General features: G+C 38.0%; 1 protein-coding gene across 11 annotated transcripts in view; it reads right to left on the reverse strand.

The window, feature by feature from the left end:
* HDAC9 (histone deacetylase 9) overlaps window positions 1-23,428 on the reverse strand; it is an 856,076-nt gene that overhangs the window by 528,039 nt on the left and 304,609 nt on the right. For 7 of the 11 annotated variants that reach the window (XR_004384558.1, XR_004384557.1, XM_032873697.1 and 4 more), the window contains one exon: window positions 143-205. The exons of 1 other annotated variant lie outside the window; for it this stretch is intronic. Coding sequence is in view for 8 of the 10 variants with exons in the window: in XM_032873697.1 (XP_032729588.1) it covers window positions 143-205 (63 nt within the window). In the remaining 2 variants the exon portion in view is untranslated. 3 more of the 11 variants (XM_032873711.1, XM_032873726.1, XM_032873718.1) reach the window with 3 other exon arrangements.

The raw sequence follows: 23,428 nt of genomic DNA on the forward strand, positions 1-23,428 counted from the left end.
TTAAACCCTACAGACGCACCAGGAAAACAGCAACATCAACACCAAAAGCACAAATCCTTGAGAGGTGCTTTCTCTTAGCTCCATTTCCCAAGTCAGCCTCCTTTCACACATAAAATGTCTCAGTTATGGAAGAGGAGCTTACCTGAGCTGATCATACTGTGCATTCTCTGCTGAGCCAAGAGCTGCTCTCGTCCAGCCACCCCATCTGAGGAAAAACACGAGTCACTCTCGTAAATTGTCTGCAGCATATTCCAATCACTCTTACTTCAGCTACATGAAAGATTCATCGCTGCTCAGTGCACGGGCCCCAGGAGCTGCCCTCCCTGGTCCTCCCTCCTCCCCGAGGAGAGGCAGTAGCCGACCAACTTCAACAATGATTTCCTTGCTGTTAAGGTGGACATACACTTCTCTCAAAGACCTGGACACTTTTCCTATGTTACCAACCTGTGTACAGAGCAGAAAGGACCGAGTGGATGCTATGGCTCTCTGGAGTTTAGGTTCTCCCGGAAACTAAAAGCAGGTGGGAAACAGGAATGTGCTTCGGGGTTATTGCTTTGTCAGAATAAGTAGAAAAATATTAACTCTACCCACGAGAAAAAGAAACCAATTAAACCTGGCTTCTAGTTCTTCAGGCTGCTAGAGTTTCGTGGCAGGAACCCTCAGTCCTGCAAGTGGCTTCGGCCGGCGCCCTTCTATCTGTTTGTGTGTGTCTCTTCCCCCTCTCTGGTCTCCCTCAGCTCAAGTTGGCTAAAGCTAGTGATAATCCATTTGCATATGAATCAACAACGGCATGGCCCACAGGCACAGAAATAGAACAATGGTCGGCCTGAGCCAAAAATAGGTCAAGCATGGCCGAGTGATTGGAGCCTGCATTAATGCATTTAAAAATACCCCAGCAAACCCAGCTGTCCAGCCTCTATCTTTCAAACCATAATTCTCTATTGCAGGGCCTTAAAAGCAATTAACTCTTTCCTCCCTCCAAGCTTGCTTTACACACTGTATTTCCACACGGGAGATTCGCCTCCAAAGAAAGGCAGGCAAAAAAAAAAAAATTAAGAATCATAATTCTAAGAGGGCAAATGCACATACATTTAATTTCATTTTATTTTTATAGTATGTGTTTTTGGAAGAGAGAGGAGAGAAGTGCAGAGCTCTGTATTGGTTCTAAAATAATACTGGAAGCTTTTGCTCATAATGTGGTTTCTGCCTCACCCACGCACAGCAATCCTGGTGTTCTATTTTTGTTGCCTGTTTCTCCGGCTACACTGCAGTTGGCTGTAGCACTAGAAGCTTTTCTGCCTTCGAGTTTCAAGACTGACAGGAGATTTAGTAGAGGTAGTTTCAGAAAATAAGCACACCCCAGAATAAAATGTTTATGAGGAACTCGCTGGATTTTTTACTTGCTATTTATGTAAGGCAATTGTCCATTTCACAAACCCTAACAGGATCTCAGTACCACCTCTCAATTTTATTGCATCCAGTTTCTATTCTATCAAATTAAAAAGAAAACATAGCTCAGATCTGAAAATGTCCCCTCTATTTCAGCCTCTGAGGCTAAATTCAACGTGGAAAAGAAAAAGGAAAAGAAGTGTGGACGCTGTTTAATGGATAGACGCAGAACCACTGAGTATAATATATGCACCTGTAGATCAATCAATAAATAAGCTGAGTCCCCAGCTCGGAATATTCTGCATTCACCTCTACCTGAAAGACAGACCCCACTTTTCTACAGAAATAGCATTTATAATAGAGGATAGGCTCCCAGACCAACAAACATTGTGGCATTCACCTGTAGAGGAAATGAGCTGTACTGTATACTACTAAACATTATATAGTCTCTGGTGGATGCTTATAGCACCATTTCTCTATGAGAAATAAATTCTGTATCACAAACTGGGTTGGAGCGTCTAGCCACTCCCAAGGGCACACCCAAAATTGATAATCCACTAGTTCTGAGAACTCTTCTCACTTTTCTAAACTAGATCAGCAGGGAGAATGTCATTCTTGACATATTCGTAGCAACAGAGAAGGAAAGGGGAAAAGCAGTGTGTTTCAAGGTTCCCAGAACAATCAGATGAAGGAAGGATCTTGGTCAACCACAGAGTGTGGGGCAGGGGAGAGAGAACAAGGAGACATAGAGTTCGGGTGGAAGGGAGGAAGACTGTTGAGTCGTTAGGCAGATAACCCACGGCTGAAGAAAGTGGCACTGAATTGTCCTTCTTTCATAGATTAACTTCTACCTCTTGAAAAATTATATTCTGACCGATAAGTTACAAGGTTTTTAAAAAAGAAATTATTCCGAAGTGCATGTGAATTAAGTCAAAACAAGAAAATCCTATGTTCCTGTCAGTCAAAAAAAAAAATTTAATTCCATTTGATATTACAACTAAACTTTGACTCAGTTAAGAAATCATTATATAAAATTCAAGAGATGGAAATCCTGTGGAGTTGGCAATTTATCTCAGGGATGATGGACCCGAGCATCGCATTTTGGACCTGGGGGGAAACTTAGATTTTGCTACAATGGTGTTCAAATTCCCTGTCCCTCAGGATGCTGTGGAACCTGGGAGTGGACTCACAGCACTCTCTAAAAGAGGTTCTTCCCCTAACCACTGCAACCTTCCTTTTATTTTGTTTATACCGTAATATGCAAGAGTTCTTTTGAACAATAGCTTCTCATAGTAAGAAGAAATCCACTCATTTAGGACAAATGAGCTCCCTATTTTAGACACAAGGAAAGTAAAAAAGGGTGTGCTGAAGGTTACTAAGGCTAGGAAAGCACTCATTAATGAATTTATGACTAAGGGGACTTGCTTAGTCTGGGGCAGGTGGTCTCTAACGCAACAGGCTTCCCATCACATTCTCAAGTCTGCCATCCTGTTCGGGGATTATTATCAGAGAGATTCAGAATAAATTTTAACATGATCTAGTGATGAAAAATAGAACCACCCAATGTTTCAGAGTGCTTTTGAACAGAATATGCAAAACTAGTGATAAACATGTAAGAGGAATAACATAATCTCACTAATGACATAATAGACATCTTTTTTCATTTTAAATTTAAATCATACCCTCAAACCACAATTGACAAAAACAGTTTCCCAGCTTTTATCATCATAAAAAATAAAATAAAACTCCAAAAGAGTGAGTTAGTAATTATCCTATTTCTCAGAGGTTCCAGGAAAAGGCATTCCACATAAAATAATGCAATGTGACTTCCTCATGTTGACCAAGTTATTCCACTTGAGATTTATTTACATTTCATCCCACATTTTTTCAGTGTTTGTTTATTTGTTTTTTCCATTAGCAGTCTTGTCTTTCACCTCTTAACAATGAAAAGTTAGTTTCAAGTGAAAAGACACGGGACATTTATCATAAAATAGGTATCACTTGTTTCTCAGAGGAAAAATAAGCATCATTAAAATCACCCCAAGTATATTGATTACCATGGTTCCATTAACCAACAACTTCAATATTAAGACTACTGCATAATTCCTCTCACATCATCTCAACAATGTCTGTGAAGAAATGTCACTAAATTTCTTTTTGGGCATTTATAAAACCAGTTTTACTGACTTGGAAAGAAAGATTTTAAGTTCTATGATATAAAAATCATAGTAAGCTAACTCAAATGCCAGTCTAGAATAAATAGGCATTTTAAAAATGTCAATATAATAAATGTTAATTCAATTTAATAAAAATGTTGGAAGCTGATCTAAAAATCACTTTACATTCATTTTACACTCATTCAATAATTTTTAATATAATCTACTGTTGAAAAATGAAACCACTGTCTAATTGTTTCTCAGTGGTTTTAAACAGAATATGCAAAACTAGTAATAAACATATAAGAGGGACACCAAAACATCATTCGAAAGTGATTATGACAATTCCTATGCTTATTATGCAGGTATATAGGCAAAATAAAAAGATGTATAAAAAACTATCTAGGGGTGCCTGGGTGGCTCAGTGGGTTAAGCCTCTGCCTTCGGCTCAGGTCATGATCCCAGGGTCCTGGGATCGAGCCCCACATCAGGCTGTCTGCTCAGCAGGGAGCCTGCTTCCTCCTCTCTCTCTGCCTGCCTCTCTGCCTGCTTGTCATCTCTGTCTGTCAAATAAATGAATAAAATCTTTAAAAAAAAAAAAAAAACTATCTACATGGCATCGAAGGATTTCCAGAAATATCCTCAGACCCCTAGCTCGCAATGACATTTTCTCAAACCAGTCTTAGGTGCTGACTACAGACCCACTGGAAAGAAGCAAAGAAGGTCGTGTAATCTGATTTATTCTAAAACCATAAGGTACCCTCTGTTCATCTGTAATCAGACGCAGACTTTTCATGCAGCATCAAATCCCATGATTCTGGAATCTAGATGCACCAAACTTTAAAACTTGTTTGCCTGAACTATTAATTGCACTTTATAGGAAAGCTACACATTATTCACCAATACCTGTAATTCCTCTCTTGTTCCCTAAGGCATTCACGTTGCATCTTCTCCCACCCTCACGTTTCTCAAACTGCTGTCACGGTTATACATATTTGCCTGCAGGCAGTAGACTTAGAACCCACAGACTCCAAAGAACAGGGAATATAGAGTACAGTATACTCATTTTTATTTCTAATTCAAATAGCTTCTTTATCTGAATTTTCTCTCTTTTGGAGCAACATTGCCAATTCCTATGAGACAATGGATATTCAATTTACAGTGATTCCTCTCCACTGAAACAACCTAATTGGTTACCAAATGGTCTTCTGATAAGGAAATCTTGCCTCCACCCAAGAGCAGGTAAAGGGTCTGGGAAAACACATCAGCAAAGAAATTCCAGGGAGACTGTTTGATATGAAAACAAAGCAACATCCACAAAAACTCTTAACAATCGGTGGCCTTGATTGGATTGATAATAACTTCTTCTCTAACTTTTCCCTTCAAATGGGAAGGGTTGATCCATGATTTATGCTGTTTCTAGGGGACTACAGAGCATCAGGGTCACCTGGGAACTTGGTAGAATGGCAATTTATTGGCCCCTATCCCAGATCTACTAAATCACAATCTCTGGGAGGAATCTGTACTTTACATGCCCTCCAATTCATTCTGACACATAACAAAGTGTGAGAATCAGTAGATCAACCTTTCCAAAGCAATGATTAGAGGGCTAAATGTAAATGGGTAACGTATCTTTTGTGGACCCAATTTTAAACTAGCCAGTATTACTAGAGAACAATTTTCCCAAATGAAAATCATTAAATGAGGTAAGAGACTGCTGAAGACCCTGACCTTTCAAGGTATAAAAAGGAGGATCATCCCAAAAATGATCTCTGTGATGGCAGACGAGACCAGCATTGTACACTTAGGACGATAGGGATGTGTGCACTGATCTTCTTCACTAAGTTATGTTGTTCTAGGTTCTGTTTTTCTAAAAATTTGCCAGTTGCACATCAGTCCCTCTATGCAGAGCTCAGAGCAGCCCGTCCAGGAGGAGAAAGTATTAATGATATAATATTCTACATGTAATACTGCATTGTTATTCATTCTACCTTGCGTTGTTATTCATTCTACCATAGTATCTTATTAAAATTTCAATAATTAACTTCAAATCAATAATAAATCATAATTTTAAAAAGCTAGGTGCATGTCTGAAAAAATTATCTTTTGTTGAAATCAGTGAAATGTAATGCATATCCATTTTTTGTCTTTATTTTTCTTGGCTTGTAGACAGGTCAGAATCAGACTATAGCAGAAATGATCTCACAGGACTCCTTAATGTAGTCATCACCATCTAGTATAATCTGAGCAAACAAAGTATTCAATATCTTTTTTGGTAGTATTTTAAAGATATTAGTCCAAATAAATTAACATAAAAATGCATTGTGGGTACTACACTTTATAGTATTGGATCTAGTAACTGCAGTGATGGCAGAGTTTCTAGAAAAGTCTGGTTATCAACTGCATTGGCTCATGTCCATATGTTCTATTTTTAATTGGTAAATTCCATTGATTATACCACTCTGACTCAAAGTTCTGAAAGAAATATAGCTTCAGTTTCAACTTTCTCTCCCTGCAAAAGTCACTTGAGAAACTTACAACAGTATTTTTTTTTTACACTTTGTATCATGGTACTCAAAAATTATTTCACATAGAAAAATGATTTCATATTAGTGTACATACCAATATACCTGAATGGAAATATCAATAAGCATCAACCAGAAATCTTGCTTTTGCTTTAAATGGCAGGTAATGGTTCACACTGGTAATCAAACATCATTTTCTTTCTAACAGCATCGACTCTGAAATACAAACCAACCTTGACTAAACTATCCTATGTTTACTAAACCATGTATGTAGAAGATATTTATGAGACCAGAGAGACTCTAGATAGAGATCTTAGTTTTAAGACAAAACATTATTCTTGGCTACAGGGCTATGAAAATCAAAATGCTGGAAGAATTCCAGTTAAGTAAAATTAGCATTCTGAGCTTCACTATTTGGTATGCCTCGAAAATTTAATTTTATATTATTTCACAAAGTAAGTGTCCTTCTTCTGTAGCCACACCTTAGTATTTATCATCTTACAAATAAATAAATTCTGATCACCAAAAATCAATTGTGATACGTAACAACTGGATGAACGCTGTATTTGAGAGCTATGGTAAGACTGATTTTCACATGCTAATATAAGTATAGCAGACACACACACACACACACACAAAATCAACCCAGAAATGTCATTTCTTGCCACAAAGGTCAAGCTGATATTTACCATAGCAAACCACTACCTATCACCACGTTAAATCAAGAGCATGCCAGAAAGCTTGCCACTGAAAATAGCAACATTTTTTGATATTGCAATTAAATTCTGACTTAAACGATCTAATTGGATGCCAACTCCATATTTAAGAAATAACAAGCGCCCAACACTTATTTTTTGACTGATCAAAAATATTTATAGCAATGGTGTATAACTAAAGTACAAACATTTGCAATTAGCCATACCACTAAGTTTATCAGACATCCCATGGGTAAGGAAGGAATCTTTGCTATTTCAGGACTATTTCATTTAGCAGATTTTCTTTTCATGAACATTTGTCTGATAGATATTTTTCTATCCTTTTACTTTCATCCTTTGCATCCTTTAAGTATGACTTTTACAGATACCAGATACCTCTTTTTTTTCCCCCCTTTCATCCCAAAGAAAAATCTCATATTTGGTAACTTCACGGAAGAAAATAGTGGCCCTTGCTGTTTCATCATCTTCTCCAGAGCAAAAAAAAAATAGTAAGTCTATTTCATCTTTCAAACTTTTGCCCCTGTGTTACTTCCTTGGCAAAAGCCTTCCCTGATCTAAGCAGTCATGAATGAGAAGACCTAACTCTATCCTAACTTCTGTCATAACAAGAGTCATTGGCTATTTCAACAATTGGGCTCCACATGTGTTCGCCATGCTAGGTATCAGCAAGCCAGGAAGAGAACCGTCATTCACTTACATGCCTACTGCACCCTGCCTAACAAACAGTAAGCGCTCTATATGATAAGGGAATCTATGTAAATACACATGATGTGTTGATTTTGCACAGGTAAGTGTCAAGCAAACAGTTTCTATCATCTTATGCATCAGCCATTCCCATCTCACCACCCACCCTCCCCCAAATCTATCTCCAGACTTCATTTTCCTATCTTGGGAGGTTACCTCACACACCCAATACCAACATCACCCTGGTCAGATAAATACAATGATGACATCACACACAATACTTTTCAGGACAATATGGTAACCAATCATAAGATCTGTATCATCAGTATAAAACACAGAGATTATAAATTCTACCATGCTTTATTTTCCTAGGAGTAAACACAGGAAATTAAAACATTCAAGATCATAGAGAATTTATTTAACACATTTCCATTTTGAAACTATTTTTACTGAAAAGGAGTTTTGAAAATGTCCACAATTATTGCTGTGCTCTTAAGGCTCTCCGGGCTCTTCTAATGATGGCCAGCCTGGATCCAGGACACAATGACATGACTCTTCTGAAAACATCAAAGCTCTAATCAAACAAGGCCCACTTTATATTCTCATTGACTTGGTCTACGTCTTTTGAAGGAAGGGACTTATGTTCACATATTTTCTAAATCAAAGAGAGATATATTCTGGAAAATATGGAAACTTCAGCATGAGATATTAAGTTATACTCAATTCATGAAAAACATAGAATACCTTTCATATGAAGGGCAACTACAGAACACCCTACACTGTGTGACTCATGAGTGGAGAAGGGGCTGTGGATTCAGATGGAATTTGACTTGAATCCCACCCTCTGTCACTTAGTAATCAGTTATAAGCCGTAGAGTTTGGATAAGTTACTTAACCTTCCTTAGTCACAATTCCCTCACTTAAAAAATATTTTTTTAAACATTTTTTTAATTGTATTTATTTATTTGACAGACAGAGATCACAAGTAGGCAGAGAGACAGGCAGAGAGAGAGGAAGGGAAGCAGGCTCCCTGCTGAGCAGAAAGCCCGATGCGGGGCTCGATCCCACGACTCTGGGATCATGACCTGAGCCGAATGCAGAGGCTTTAACCCACTGAGCCACCCAGGCGCCCCCTCACTTAAAAAATATTAAACTCGGCATCACATACGGAGCACCAGAGCATTGAGATAAAGACCTTGAGAGGAAATGGGAGAAGAAAAAGGCTGAAAGAGAACATGTCCTCTACAGTTACCATCTGGACAAAATATTGGCTCTATATGCAAGGGGCTTTCATGTACAAACCTTTAACCAAGATGTGACCTTTATTTTATCTGCGTTTAGTGTTGCAGATGAGTTGTGAACCCAGCTGAGGGAGGCATGCCCGTCAAGTACTTCCTCAGATATAGGAAGCCCAAGTATAGAATTGTTACTTGACAGGAGGACCTTCTCGTTGCAGCTAACAGTGCTTTCTGCTACATAAAATTGGTTTATATGCTCAAATTTGTATCTGCTGAATATTGTAGTAAAAGTGCTTCAAGACTGTCATCTGTGCAGCTTAAGAAATAAGAAAAAAAGAATATACACATCACATCTGAGAGGAAACATATGCCACAAAGCTATATAATTAATATATGCTGAAAATGGTCCTGAATTATCATACTTTCTAAGTCCATGAGAGAAGAAAATACTCATCTTGCGAACTTTGTGTTTTCTTGGTTGATACCGCTTACAGAAGGGTTCATGGAACCATTTACTGCGTCTCTCTTCAGCTTCATCCTTCTGCCCCCTCCACACTCTGCCTATTCTCTCACATTTTGTTCCTCCTACGCCCCCAAACATATGCAACAAAAAAGGGAAAGGCGTACTAATTTCCCCAAGTCGTATCAAGTTAATAAAGACCAAGAAATCATGATTACAAAATAAACATAGCAAAGACTTTTAAAAATTAACATCTGCACGGTTGCTTTAATATTTAGAAATATGAATATGACATTTCTACCACTATGGCAAGAATATAATAGGTTCTCATTACCCTGTAGTTATTATTATTATAGCACATTATTATTTTTTTAAAGATTTATTTATTTTTATTTGAGAGAGAAAGAGAAATCGAGGACAGGAGCACGGAGAGTGGCAGAGGGAGAGGAAGAGAGAACCCTCAGAGCGGACTCCCTGCTGAGCACGGAACTGACCAGGGGGCACAATCTCATAACCCTGAGATCATTGCCTGAGTCTAAATCTAGAGTCAGACGCTTAATCAGCTGAACCACCCAGGCACCCCTTATAGCATATTATTAATACGCGCATCAAGAAGCGAATAATTGAGGTCTACTTAGATGTCTGTATTCTGAACTGAAATAATCCCTATTCCCCAAAATAAGCTATAATATTACAAAACAGAATAGAAAAGCCACTAGTTTCTGTTATTTCCTAGAGGAAAGAAATGAGTACATAATGTTAGATAAGAAAAATTAGAATGGAAACTTTCATCCCTCTTCAGGCTGATAAACCATGTAAATTTAACAAGTCATTGATTTCTAACTGCAAAATAAGTGGAATTAATGAGCAAGACGTGATTAGTATGTGTTAGGCTATTTGCTACGCTTACTTTCTGAGGTCAGCTCAGATATTTTATTTTATAAAAGATTTTATTTATTTCTATTTGGCGGAGAGAGAGAGAGCCTGAGCATGCAAGCATGGCGAGTGGCAGGCAGAGGGAGAGGGAGGAGCAGACTTCCCGATGAGCAAGGATCCCCACAAGGGGCTGGATCCCAGGACCCTGGGATTATGACCTGAGCTGAAGGCAGATGTTTAACTGACTGAGGCACGCAGGCACCCCTAAATCACGTATTTTAATATGGGAAACAGGGATTAATAGCAACACTCACATAAAACAGAACATTCACTAGGTACAACGACATACATCTGTATTTGTGATTTAATCACAACCTAGGAGTATCACCAAACCACAATGCATTCTCCCTAGCTAATGTTTTCATTCCAGATGGCAGGGACTGTCTATTTAAAAATCAATAAGCTAACATTAATTATTTCACCTGAAGCTGTAACAACCCGCTTTTTTGTAATGAAGTGGAGCTGTAGTCTTCCTATTTTGGCTCTATCTGAAGGAAATTCTCAACAGTACTTCCTGTAAGTAAAAGATACCCCTCAAGAGCCAAATTCACTTATTTTAAATACAAGACTTTACGTGGATGAAAATTTACTACTTTTTGATTATTTAAATAATGAATAATTATGTATTGACTTGATGGAGCCCAATCCTAGTTAAAGGAAACTGGAGTCTAGGAGTAATTAATATTCTGAAGGCTAAACCATAAGAAATTTTCAAGCATAGGTTAATGCTGTTCCCATTAAAAGCAAGGGAGAAAACATTAGTAGTCAAGGACATTTAAAACTCTGAGGCATTTCATTTTATTTAAAATATGTAGTTGTCCCTTGGACAACATTGGTTTGAACTGCACGGGTCCACTCATACATGAATTTGTTCTGATAAATATAGTATTATAAATTTGTTTTCTCTTCCTTATGATTTTTCAATAGCATAGCAAATTAGCTTGCTTTACTGTAAGACTACAGTATATAATATATATAAAACATACAATATGTTACCTAAAACATAAAATATGTTTTAATCAACTTTATGTTATCAGTAAGGCTTCTAGTCAATAGTAGGCTACTAGTAGTTACATTTTAGGGGAGGAAAGAGTTATATGTGGATTTCTGACTGCAGGGGTGGCTGGTACCCTAACTCACATGTTGTTCAAGGGTCAACTCTACTTCACTGAAATGGGATCAATCATACACAGAGCATCCCAATTAAAAAAAAAAAATTGTAAGCCAGTATGAGAGATAAGAAATGAGAACCCATACTTATTGTCAAGGTCGATGCTAACATGGCTAGCTTTGTGTCTCATGGTATAAGATTAGTTATATTTTTAATATCCGGTCATTAGAGTGAACCTAAAGTAGTCTTTTCACTACTGTCATATAAATTGTGGATTATCATAACATCACAAGAATGTTTGAATCATTAAACATAGAGTACACTGCCTGTCAGGCATCCCGAGGTGTATGGTTCAAATCAGTTGATAAGAAGCAGCAAGATTAAAATGGTACTCAAAATTATGAAGCTGTGCCATTGAGAATAATGTACATGCAGTCATGATATCTGATCAGTTTCTGTAATAACAGAATCTATTAACTTGGAACTTCAACATAATTACCAATGTAGCATCGTTCTTAGGAAATCAGACAGAAAAGACAGGAAGAAACTGATTTGTAAAAAATTTTAAATGACTATTAAAAACAAAACAAAACAAAAAAAAACCCTCCTCCAGGAATTACTATGTACATTCAGGAGCAATTTTGACTTTCCAAAATAAAACTTCTTAACAACTGGTGACCTGGATGAGAAGGCACAGTGGATACCCTGCCCACTCTTCACTCCAAGCCCACTCTTCCCCAGATTGTCCTACGCTCACAATAATGAGGTCGACTGACACAATCCATAAATGAAAACACATCACTATCAAACAGATCTCCTTTTTGGGTTCATTTTTCTTGTGATTTGTTTTGTTTTTTACCTTGCCTCATTTTTTCATTAGGCTGTTCAGGACTACTGTAGCCCAACGGTATCTCAATGCTTTTTAAAATGTCTCATTGCTTAGGGGCGCTTGGGTGGCTCAATTGATTGACGGTTTGACTCTTGATTTTGGTTCAGGTCACTATCTAAGGGTCATAAGATCGAGCCTGGCGTCAGGCTCTATGCTCAGTGCCAAGTCTGCTTGTCCCTCTCCCTCTGCTCCTCCCCCACTCAATCACTTTCTCTCTCTTTCTCTCAAATAAATTAATAAATAAAATTTTGGGGCGCCTGGGTGGCTCAGTGGGTTAAAGCCTCTGCCTTCGCTCCAGTCATGATCCCAGGGTGTTGGGATCGAGCCCCCCAGCGGGCTCTCTGCTCAGTGGGGAGCCTGCTTCCGTTCCTCTCTCTGCCTGCCTCTCAGCCTACCTGTGATCTCTGTCAAATAAATAAATAAAATCTTTTTAAAAAAATAAATAAAATCTTTAAAATGTCTAGTTGCTGATCTCTCTCATTTCAGCAATCACTGTCTGTTCTTAGTGACAGGCATTCACACACCATCCTCTGATGCCTTTGTTTACTTGCATACAAATCAAAAATCAGTTTTCTTCCTGCCCCAAACCTAAGCACGTATTCCTGAACCATTAGTGCTCATGCTTCCCCCCTACACTTCTTTCATCTTTCTTTGTAGTATCTATGAAATACATAATTCAGTGTCTTTTTCTCTGACTAAAGTTCTTACTGGGAAAACTGTAGCAGTAGCAAAAATAATCCATCTGATCAGTTTCTTAAAAAAATAGATTAGCCTTTGTTCTGCTTTTAATTACAAAATTTCCTATGTTTATACAACAAATATTGTTTCCTTTGACAAATACTGGTCCTTTGAAAGGGTTCTTGGGAAGAAGGGGGTTGGGTGTTCAGGCAAAGTGAGCAGGACCAGTGGGGCAGTGTGTAAGGGACAGTCTGGGAACTGTAGGGCCAGGAACACCTGGCTGTTAATGTTCACTCTCAAACACCATGATCTTGTGGCCCCAGAATAGACACGTATTTGAATACAAGCACTGTGTCCTCGAAAAGATGCCCTACTTCTCCAGAAAAAATAAGATAAAATAAATAAGGGCTCAACATGAATTAGGAAGGAATACTATTCCCCCATAATTATGAAGGAGTATTCTGGAAGAAAGACATTTCTTTGTAATTCGTGTTTTTAATCATCTAATACTATTTTTTATACTTTAGTCACATCAGTTTCTAATAGTGAAATAGCAGAATATCATCTCAAGTATTTTGTGCTGCAATACAACAGAAATCAAAACAAAAATACAAAACAATATCCAGACAGGGGAACATAGTTAAAAAGATAACCCTGGAAAGTGGCAACAAGATACACCCTGTAACAGTGTGTGACTTATGCTGGCGTCCATCAGAGAATGTCAAGGGCCACGGTTCTGCTCCTGTTTCCAGTTCAGACTCCTCTTCTTCTTGCCAGAAAGAACAGAATCTGATCACTTCTGTTGCTCCAGCTTTAGAGAGGAAATGGAGAGCAGGATCAGAACTAAAGAGACTCTTGGCTACCTGCTCATGCCTTGGGAATACACAATTTACAACAGGCATTTGATGAACATACTGGAGAAAAACTAACTATCTCCCTTTAAAAATGGTAGCAGTAAAAAAAATATATATATAAAAATGGTAGTGGTGAAGACTTGGCACTGAAAGTGACCCACGGGCAATTACAGACACACAGACTAATCATTTTTCTGCAAATAGTAACACAGTCTTGACATGAGGAAGTTAACAACCAGACAAAAATCATCAGGCCATAACGGGGCCCCTCAGAATAAACACTCCCGTGTTCAGGCCATGCAAGGCAAGAAATCTAGGCTGGACTCAGAGCCACGCGGTAAAGGTGAGATAGGAACTAAAGATTCACATAAGGAGCCTGCATTTGTCAAATATAATCCTGCCTACTTCGATAGTAAGATAAATCATCGCATGGTTTATTAACACACATTAAATCATTTTATGATCTTCCTAAAGCCCTGAATTAAAAAGCACTTTTCTAGGTTTTGTCATGGATGCTAGGGTAAAACCTGACTACTAGACACAGAAACTCTGCTCCTCAGAGTAAACAGAGCCAAGTATAACCTTATAAATTCATGCCATAGCATTCAGGAGTTCACAGCAGTGTTTGGTTAAGAACACGCATTTGAGTCACTAACCAAAGTAATATCCAAGTAATAACCACGTAAGTGAAGTCCTTTATTTATACTTTTTGAACGAAATGACAGGCCACTCCAGTGCGTGCCGTAGCATGTCAGCTATAACATGATAATTACATTCCAGAGAAAATTTGTATTCTGTTAATACACTGTCTAGATAACAACTTTATGGGGCGACAGGGTTATCAGCTTTGCTCAAAATCTATGTTAGTAAAAAAAAAAAAAAAATTAAAAAAAAGAATTAAAAAAACTATGTTAGTTTGTAGCTTACAATCTTCATCAACACCATGATCATCATTTAATATTATCATTAAAATTTATAATTATTGGTTGAGGAAATAAGTTGGATGCCTCGCACCCTGACCCCCAAAACCAAAAGCACGAGACAACACAAAGGACTCTTGGTGGAGGAGTGGTGGGTGCTGAGCCCATGGTGAGATGGTGGGTGTCCTGGGGCAAAAGCTGCATTTCAGGGGGGCCTTGGAGGAAGAGCATTTTGCCATGAGCCAATGATAGCCGAACAAGGCTGGGCCCGTGCACTGGTGGTGAGGGACGGACAGACTGCAGGGAGGCACTGGTTTTTAGTTTCTTAAATACAGTCAGCATGGCCCCTGTAGGCAATGTAGCTTTTTCCTTTCCTTTCTTAATTCACAGTTGTCATATTTCTACTCTTCTGGTTTTCTACACTGGGGAAAAAAAAAATCACACATGAGCCAGGATCCACTTTACATTTTTATTATCCCCTATTTACCAATCGTGTGTGATTTCATGTTTGTTACAGGAGCGTGAGTTGTCACAGAACCATCTTACAGCTTGACCACCGCAAAGCTCCCTTCATTTTCTCTCATTCAGTCCACGGCTCTGACACACAGAAGGTGCTTTCCTCAGTCGACCACAAGCGCCTGAGACAGACTCCTTGGATGCCTCTTTTTCTTCCTATTCCCCCATCCTTCCTAGGAACTGTCTAGCAAATCAGGAAACCCATGGCCCATCGGACGGGGAAAGGCACTGATTTCTCTTCAGGATCAGCTTGTCTGGCTTTAGAATATTTTACAAGGTCTCTGACTGAACTTCAGTGGTAACATCTTGTTATCTTAGAGGCAGTCACCTACCCCTAATAGAGGTGTTGTATTTGTAAACAGTAGTTGATCAGTAAAATAGTACCTAATTATTATGTCTTAAACCCTCGATACTGTTTACCTTCATCTTAAACAAAATGGAAACAAGTTGGTCAGCAACAAATCAAAAGAAAAAAATAGAATGAAGAAAAGAGTGTTACCAGAAACAGGCAATTCATAATTGTAAAGAAGTCAGAGGTTGATTCATAAAATTAAGGATAAGGAAAATTTTCACTAATATTATGAAGATTTATAACAATAAATTAGCAGATTTAAAACTTCTCCAAGCCTTGTAATCTAGTATAAGTGAGGATTGGCATACATAAACCTTCTTACACACCTCAATATTATATAATAAGCTATTGGCATCTTACATGATATTAAAATGTTAACAATGTTAATGGCAGCCTTGAGTGATGGTTAAACTAGATAAAGTGCACCCCATTTAAGAAATCATAGATGAATGGGGCACCTGATTGGCTGAGTTGGTTAAGCACCTGACTCTTGATATTGGCTCAGATCATGATCTCAGGGGTGTGCCACTGAGCCCAGCAATAGGCTCATGCACTGGGTGTGGAGCCTGCTTAAGATTTTCTCTCTCCCCATCCTCCAGCTCTCTCTAAAAATACATAAATAAATGTTATTTCTAAAAAGAAATCATAAAAGACAAAAGGAAATTTAATATTCAGATAAATTGTGTCCAAGGGTAGAAAAAAATCAATATTTAACATTAATATCCTTCTTTACTCCATAAGCAAATTCTACAGTTTGTATGGTATAGCAAAGCTCCAAGGAAAGTCATAGCAATTTTGAAGGAGATCAGAATGGGAACATGGGCCTTTCTGTCCTTCAAGACATATCTGGTAAGTTATTATAAAGAGAATGTATTATTTGTTCAGATATAAACTAATCTGCAAGTTAACAGAATAGAGCAACCTACAGAATAGAGTAGGCACACTTATATGGAAACTTTACTTATGGCAGTTCTAGGACCCCAGAGAAGTGGACATCTTTAATAAATAGGGCTAAGATAGTTGGTTCTCTATGTTAAATTACTACAGGCCTACATATTAGATCTTTATATTAGACAATAAACACATAAACACACGTACAAATTAACTCCAAGTAGATTGATGATCTATATACAAAGAGCAAACTTAAAAAAAAAATGAGGAAAAAAAAATGTAAAGGAGTATGTTCAAATCCCCAGATTGGGATAGAAATGTTCAATAAGACACAGAAAAACACAAATTGTTACAAAAAAAGATGATATAAAGGACATAAGAACATAAGTGTTGTGCAAACAAGCCATTAAAAAAGAAAAAAATTAATGATACATTGAGAGAAAACTTTTACAGTGCATTTCATCATCCAATGATTAGTATTCAGAATATAATAATAATATTTATAAAGCAGTTAGAAAAGATACAACTAATAACAAAGTAGACAAGAGATAAAAATAGGCATTCACTGAAAAGGAAATGTTAATGTACAATCTATATATAAAACATGTTTAAGGTTACTAATAACTAGGAAATAAAAAATTAATCCCTAACCAGGTACAGTTATATATCCAGAAGACAGGTAAAAACTGAATCTAATAATACCAAATATTAATAAGACTGTTGAAAAATAAGAACTCTTACACATTGACAGTGTAAGTTTATTTTGTCACAAACATTTCATTTAATGCAGGCTAGAGTTTCTGAAGAAATTACCATTTGAAGTGGCAACACTTTTTGTTTTCTAAGGCAACTAAATATTCATAAAATCCTAAGTGGAATCTTGGCTAAGCTTACCTTTCTCTTTTTTTCTTTTTTGGCTTAATTTAAACTAAATGTATTCTTTTCAAGATTTTCTCATTGTAATTCTGCTATCAACAATGAGAAATTACTATGGCACCTGAAATAAAAGTTGATTTCCAAATTAAGTAATGAAACATAAAAGGAAAGAGCTAATGTGCAGCCCATCATCTTGAAAGCACAGCATAGAATTAGTAAATGCATAAATTGCACTTAAAAGTACAGTTTCTTTTTCAAAGATGATTACTACTTTAAGAAAAGCTTCATGTCTGTTGATAGCCCTCAGGTAATTAAAGTATGGACTGATCTTTGTCTCTAGTTTCAAAAGCAAGAACCGTTAAATGCAGAAAGAGTCCTGATAGGCAAACATATTTTTAACTTAACAAAATGAAAACTACTGAAAACTGTTATTTAAAATATCTGAATAAACAGACCACTGCCAGAAAGGGCAAAAAGTAGTGATGCTCAGTAGATGGGTATTAAGAGAACAAGGAAAACTTACAGTTACTCTAAAGTTTTCTTGATTTTCATGAATGTTTGAGGATCAATATAATTTAAGAAAAATGCAAATATTAAAAAACCAACATAACATTAAATTCAGAAAATCACACTTTTGTAATCTGTGAAGCGATAAGACCCTCACCAGTTTATTTTAGAAGATTCACGAATACTAGGCAGTGTGACCAGAAATGAGTTTTGAGACTATCTTAAATTCTTCAATTACACACATGCATTTTACCAGTAAAGAAATACTTCTCCATATGGACATAATTGGACCTTAATAAAGACCCCATCTCAATCATGCTTTGCATATGTAGTCTTCAAATTCCTGAAAGAAATAAATATGGAATATTTCTTTGCTTGCTTATACAAAAAATGAATTAATTCCTCTGCTAGCTTTGGTTTAGAAAATTTGACACAATGGCTATTGGGCTTCCTTGGACAGCTTTTAGCCACACCTACGGTCAACTGTTAAACTGTAAGCTAAGTTCATGGGGGTCAGCTCAGTTCTCTGAGGCTGTAATTATCTCCCTCACATTCAAGTTCTTGGGGAACTCAACTAAGATAATATATTAGTCAGAACTGACTGCAATGTAGCCAATTACTTGAAGCTACTGAATGAAAGATTCATCAGAAGGGATGTTACTTTTCTCTCTGGAGTACGAGAAAGCATGGAGCACAGCGGTGAGCAGGGTCCGCACTCACCTAAGCTGTGAGCTGGGGCCAGGGTGTTCAGGCCCAGGCACTGGCAAATTCCTGTAATTAGGCATAGGAAATCCTATTTTCTTAGCAGCAGAATGTTTCCCTAGGAATGATTAGGTGACTATTTGAAAACCGATTTGGCATAGGAGATGAGATTTCCAGGTGGCAAACTTAAATAGCAAAACTTTGGAAACAAAAATAAGGGTCTAGCTAACTGCAAGCTTTGCGTTTCTTGGTGGGAATACAAAACTGGAGCCAGAGTTTCGTTGTTCAGAATAATACAATATATTCCAGGACTGTGTGGACAAAGAATGAAAAAAACAAAGAACAAGAGAAAAAGAGAGAGAGAGAGAGAGAGAGAGAGAGAAGGTTATTGGCTGCTAGGAAGGAATACTGGGGAAGAAGTAAAATATTTAAGTGGAGTTTTTAAATGAAGTTTTACTGTGTGGTATTTGTTGGGCTCTCCTCTCTTACTCTATAGCAGTCTGAAACACTAATACTTTAAACCCAAAAGTGTAAGGAGTTAAATTTGCCTTTTGGGGGAATTATAACAAAGTCCAGAGCCTGACATACTGGGTTTGGGGACAGATCCGAGGCTCGCTGTGGTGGTCTTGCCACATCTGTGCTCCACAGGGCCAGACCCATCCAGTCATGTTATTAAACATTCAAACCGTATAACTAACAAGCATGTGTTTCAGTCAACATTCTGCCATCATCCTTCTAATTATAATCTGGTTTCCCAGAATTTGCTGGTCAGAGGTCATGAGGGTCTTGTCCCCTGGAGAAATACTTTTCATTGAGACTATTCATTTGACATTCTGGTTGAATCCATTTGTCTTTGCGGGCATTGCTGATGTGAATTTGTCAAGGTAATGTCATCCTGTGGGGACATGGTAACAGACCCTTGCAGTTAATACAGCAACCTATACCAAACAATCTTTAATTAGGGTTTTCTATAAACATTACCCCAGCAGAGTGACAAAATTTAAAGGTGATACCTGCTCCTTCTATTTAAAATTCAATAGCATCCAAAATCAAAATTAAGAAGTTCAAATTTGGGCTGTAATAGAGAGAATTCTTTATTTCAAAGAACTGGCCTGTTATCCATAACGGAGACCAAACACGCAATGGGAGGTTTGTCTTATAAATACATAGTTGAGTTTCAAGAGACAAGACCTAAACCGTGCCACAGGAAAAAAAAAAAAAAAAAACCCACATGTAAAGGGACTCTATTGCAAATCATTGTATCACACGACATTCCTCAATAGGGCATTTTAATTTTAAGATCACATAGAGCTACATGCTGAGGAAATAATGCTGAAATCGCAATGGGATGCTCCAGAATACTAGTGATCTTGGTGGATTTTGCTGATATTTTGTTGTTTATGACTGACATTACAGAAGCTAGAGTCTAACACAGTCATTCCAGAAGAAAATTTCCCTGCAATGAACAAAGCCCTTTTGTGCTTCTGGTAAAACATGACTCCACTAAGGCAATTAGCTGTTTTAAAAATAAACTAATTCATTTTGGAGATCTGATGTATAATTACGCAGCTGCATGGACTGGGGAGGCATGGTGACTGGCTGGAGTGTTAGTAAAATTAGAAGAAAAAAAAAAGCATCACCATGCTGACAGCTAAATCATTGATTTAATGTCCAATTGCCACCTTTGTGTTATGAGGAGCTACAGAACAAACTCTTACTAAAATAATATCAAAAATTTCTGATAATGATAGTACGGTAACTCCAGGGACGGAGGGGATGGTAACTAAAAATATTTATCCAAAGCCTTGCTTTGAAGAAGCTTGGCATTCTCTGTAAAATCAACTCTTACATCTCCACAAAAATATGACTCAGAGAATTTAACTCACTCATTCCACAGACAGAACCATTCTGTACTCCTTCTAGAAGCAGAACATTTGGTGATATGACACTTGTGTGCATTCAGGGGCAGTAAGCAGAAGAGGAAAGGGCTCTTGGTCCATTTTCAGAGATTTGCTATTAAGGAAGCAGCTTCCTTGGGCAGGAAGATCGAGGCCTGGCCATTAACCACAGCAGGATCCTTCCAAGTTTTTTGGGCAAGAGGCTCTACCTGATCTTGACACTGAACTTGTAGCCTCAGCGTCCACAAATCCCACGGGGAAAATTCACACCACATGATGAACATTATTTTAAAATTCTACTAACACTTACTTGACTGCCTTTCAATTACATTATATACTTCCCATGAGGTGAAGACAGCAATATTTGCACACTGTGTCTTTATAGACTCTTTCTGTTGGCCCTTCCTTCCTTTCTTTTTAACCTTTCTTTCATTTCTCCCTCTCTGTATTTTTGTCCTTCCCTCTCCCCCACTTTCTCTCTCCTCTTCTTCCTCCTTCATTTCCTTCCCGGTCTCCACCTCCCCTCCTTTCTCCATCAGACTCATAGCATTTTCAATCATTTTTCTTCCTCCGAGCATTCCAGATTCTTGCCATGAATCATGTTAAATATCACTGTTTTTGCATCTCTGACTTCCAGGTTCCTAGTGTTTCTTTTATTAAGAAGTAGTTCTCTAATATCCTGAAACTAGAGAATATGAATTTCAGCTCAAGGTAAACATACAAAATAATCTTTATTTATTTCAAACTTGCTTTTAAATTATGTGAGAATGTAAAGGTTTATTAAAATTTGGCAATGAATCTGCCTCCTAACCCAAAGGAAAAAACTGTAGTTCAAAGACAATAAAATGTGTACAAATAAAGGAATATATTAAAATTCTACGGTTATAAAATTTTACTTCCTCAGTCTCATTTTAATACATTCTAAAAATTAGATGCAACCTTTATTTCTCTAAATTTCGTTTCCCTAGGTCTCTGATTTCATCAGCTAAGCAGAACCTTCCCCAGAGATGACTGTAGCTAAAGTTTCCCAGAGAAACACAGATGCTGCAGGGGCACCTAAGGGGGCGACCTGCAATGGGAAAGCACAACTCCCGCCTCGAATGTTGCAGATATTTTGTTCAACACTTTATTTAGATCATGTAAAGCTTACAGAAAAGGTATAGGAATAATGCAAAGAACTTCACATACCTTACATGCAGTTTCACCAATTTTTATCAGGGTGCCACAATATGTTGCTGTTTCAAAATTTAATTTAACTTACACAGAATGTTTCCATACATGCATCCACAAAAAAGCTGGGAGATATTACCAAGGCTCAATATCTCAGTGTCAGACAGAAAGACAGAAATAACCTTCCCCAGGCAAATACTGGGATGCCATCCCCTTCCTCAATGTCTTCTGAGGAGGCCTAAAATAACACAGGATAAGAAGCTGAGAAGCACTAGGGCGTGAGAGTTAAGAACTGAGTTATTTTATTTTATTTCTGCATTTTAACTGATGTGTGTGGAACACCATAAATTCACACAGGAACTTTCTCATTTATTCTATGTTATTTACCGCAGGGCTGATACAGTATAAGATCCCTCTTAGACTCTGTCTACCCAAGGAGATCAAAGTGTTTGATTTTTGAAGTATCTAAAGACCATTTAGAACGATTTAAAATAATTTCACCTGCAGGTTGATCCATCAGCACGAAGCTCTAAGGAAAATATTATAACAAAACTCTAATCAATGAGAAGTAAACCAATTATCTATTGCAATAGCTGTGAATAAATTACACATGCTGTCCAAGGAGAACTTTTGCAGGAGGGAAGTCACGGTTGCCAGAGAAAACTGGACACACCTTTTGTTGCCACACTTGCCTCAGAATTTTCCAAATCAGCTCATCCTTATAAGGTCAGAAGTCATTTTAGTGGCTTATGCTATCACTTGATTTGTGCAGCACATTTTGGACCTGGGGCTGTGAACGTGGGCACATGGGTTGTGAGTACACAGATGAGCAGAGAAGAACTATTGTCCTGTAGAGATATGTCAGACTGATGTGTATACAGGTCCTGCCAATTGAGCAGAAAATGGAATTGGTTGGGTCTTATAAAAGGATGAAGCAAAAATAAATAGCCTGAGTTAACGTCAGAGGTATGCACACCTTGTGCTAAGTAAGGTTCTAACATCACCACTGCATGTTGTCTCCTCTCAGCCTAGTAACATAATCTGCTGAGCTCTGCAAACACAGAGCTGGCAGAGATCATGAGAAAGGGTGACCCAAGAGCACAAGTATAAAAGCAGTGACCAAGTCCCCAATACCTTTCTTTAAATGGGTATTTGTTTCTGGGACCAGAGATTCAGCCAGTCTGGTGACCTTAGCTCCCCATAACCCAAAAGATACTGACTGCTTAACTTCGTTCTCGCTGGCTTTGATATACCTCACATAGGTGCATCTGTCTAGACTCCTGTGCATATGAATGGCTGTGTATCAAGGATGGTTTGGAAATTGCAAAGTGGCCTGAAGTCTGCATTTGTTTAATGAGTACCTAGAAAGTACCCCAGGCACTGCTCTCAACATCTGGGATAGGTTGGAGACAAAGTCTATACTCTCATGGAGCTTATATTCTAGTGGGGGCAGAAAACAATAAACAGGTACACAAAGAAGTGGGATTCGGGATAGTGATTATTGTAACATTGAAACAAAATACAGGGTAATGGGATACAGAGTAACTTGGGAGGCAGGGACCATTTAGAAAGAGTGATAGAGCAGGCGTCTCTCTTGAGCTGGGATCCCCCCTCCCTCCCAAAATGAAGAAACAAGCCTCATAAACATGTGGGAAAGGCATATTCTAGGCAAAGGGAACAGATCTCTGCCAGTGGAACTACAGCCCAGAAAGGAGTGGCGAGAGGGAAGAAGATGCTCATGGAGGGAGGAGCAATCCTTGCAGAGCATCTGTCAATCCTTGCAGAGTGCCACAATGGAACTCAGACACAGTTTGGAGGGTTGGGCATGGGTGCGGGGATGGGCCTTTAAGTGGGAAGGAACTCCATTCTAAGAGCCCTCATGCTGCAGAGCATGTCCCAGACCATGCTGGGGCAGTGCCTGTCTGGGTGGCAGCTAATCGGGGACAAAACTAGAGGTGAC

The sequence above is a fragment of the Lontra canadensis genome, unplaced genomic scaffold (genome assembly GCF_010015895.1).
Source record: "Lontra canadensis isolate GAN:19392208 unplaced genomic scaffold, GSC_riverotter_1.0 scaffold2, whole genome shotgun sequence".
Classification (NCBI taxonomy): domain Eukaryota; kingdom Metazoa; phylum Chordata; class Mammalia; order Carnivora; family Mustelidae; genus Lontra; species Lontra canadensis.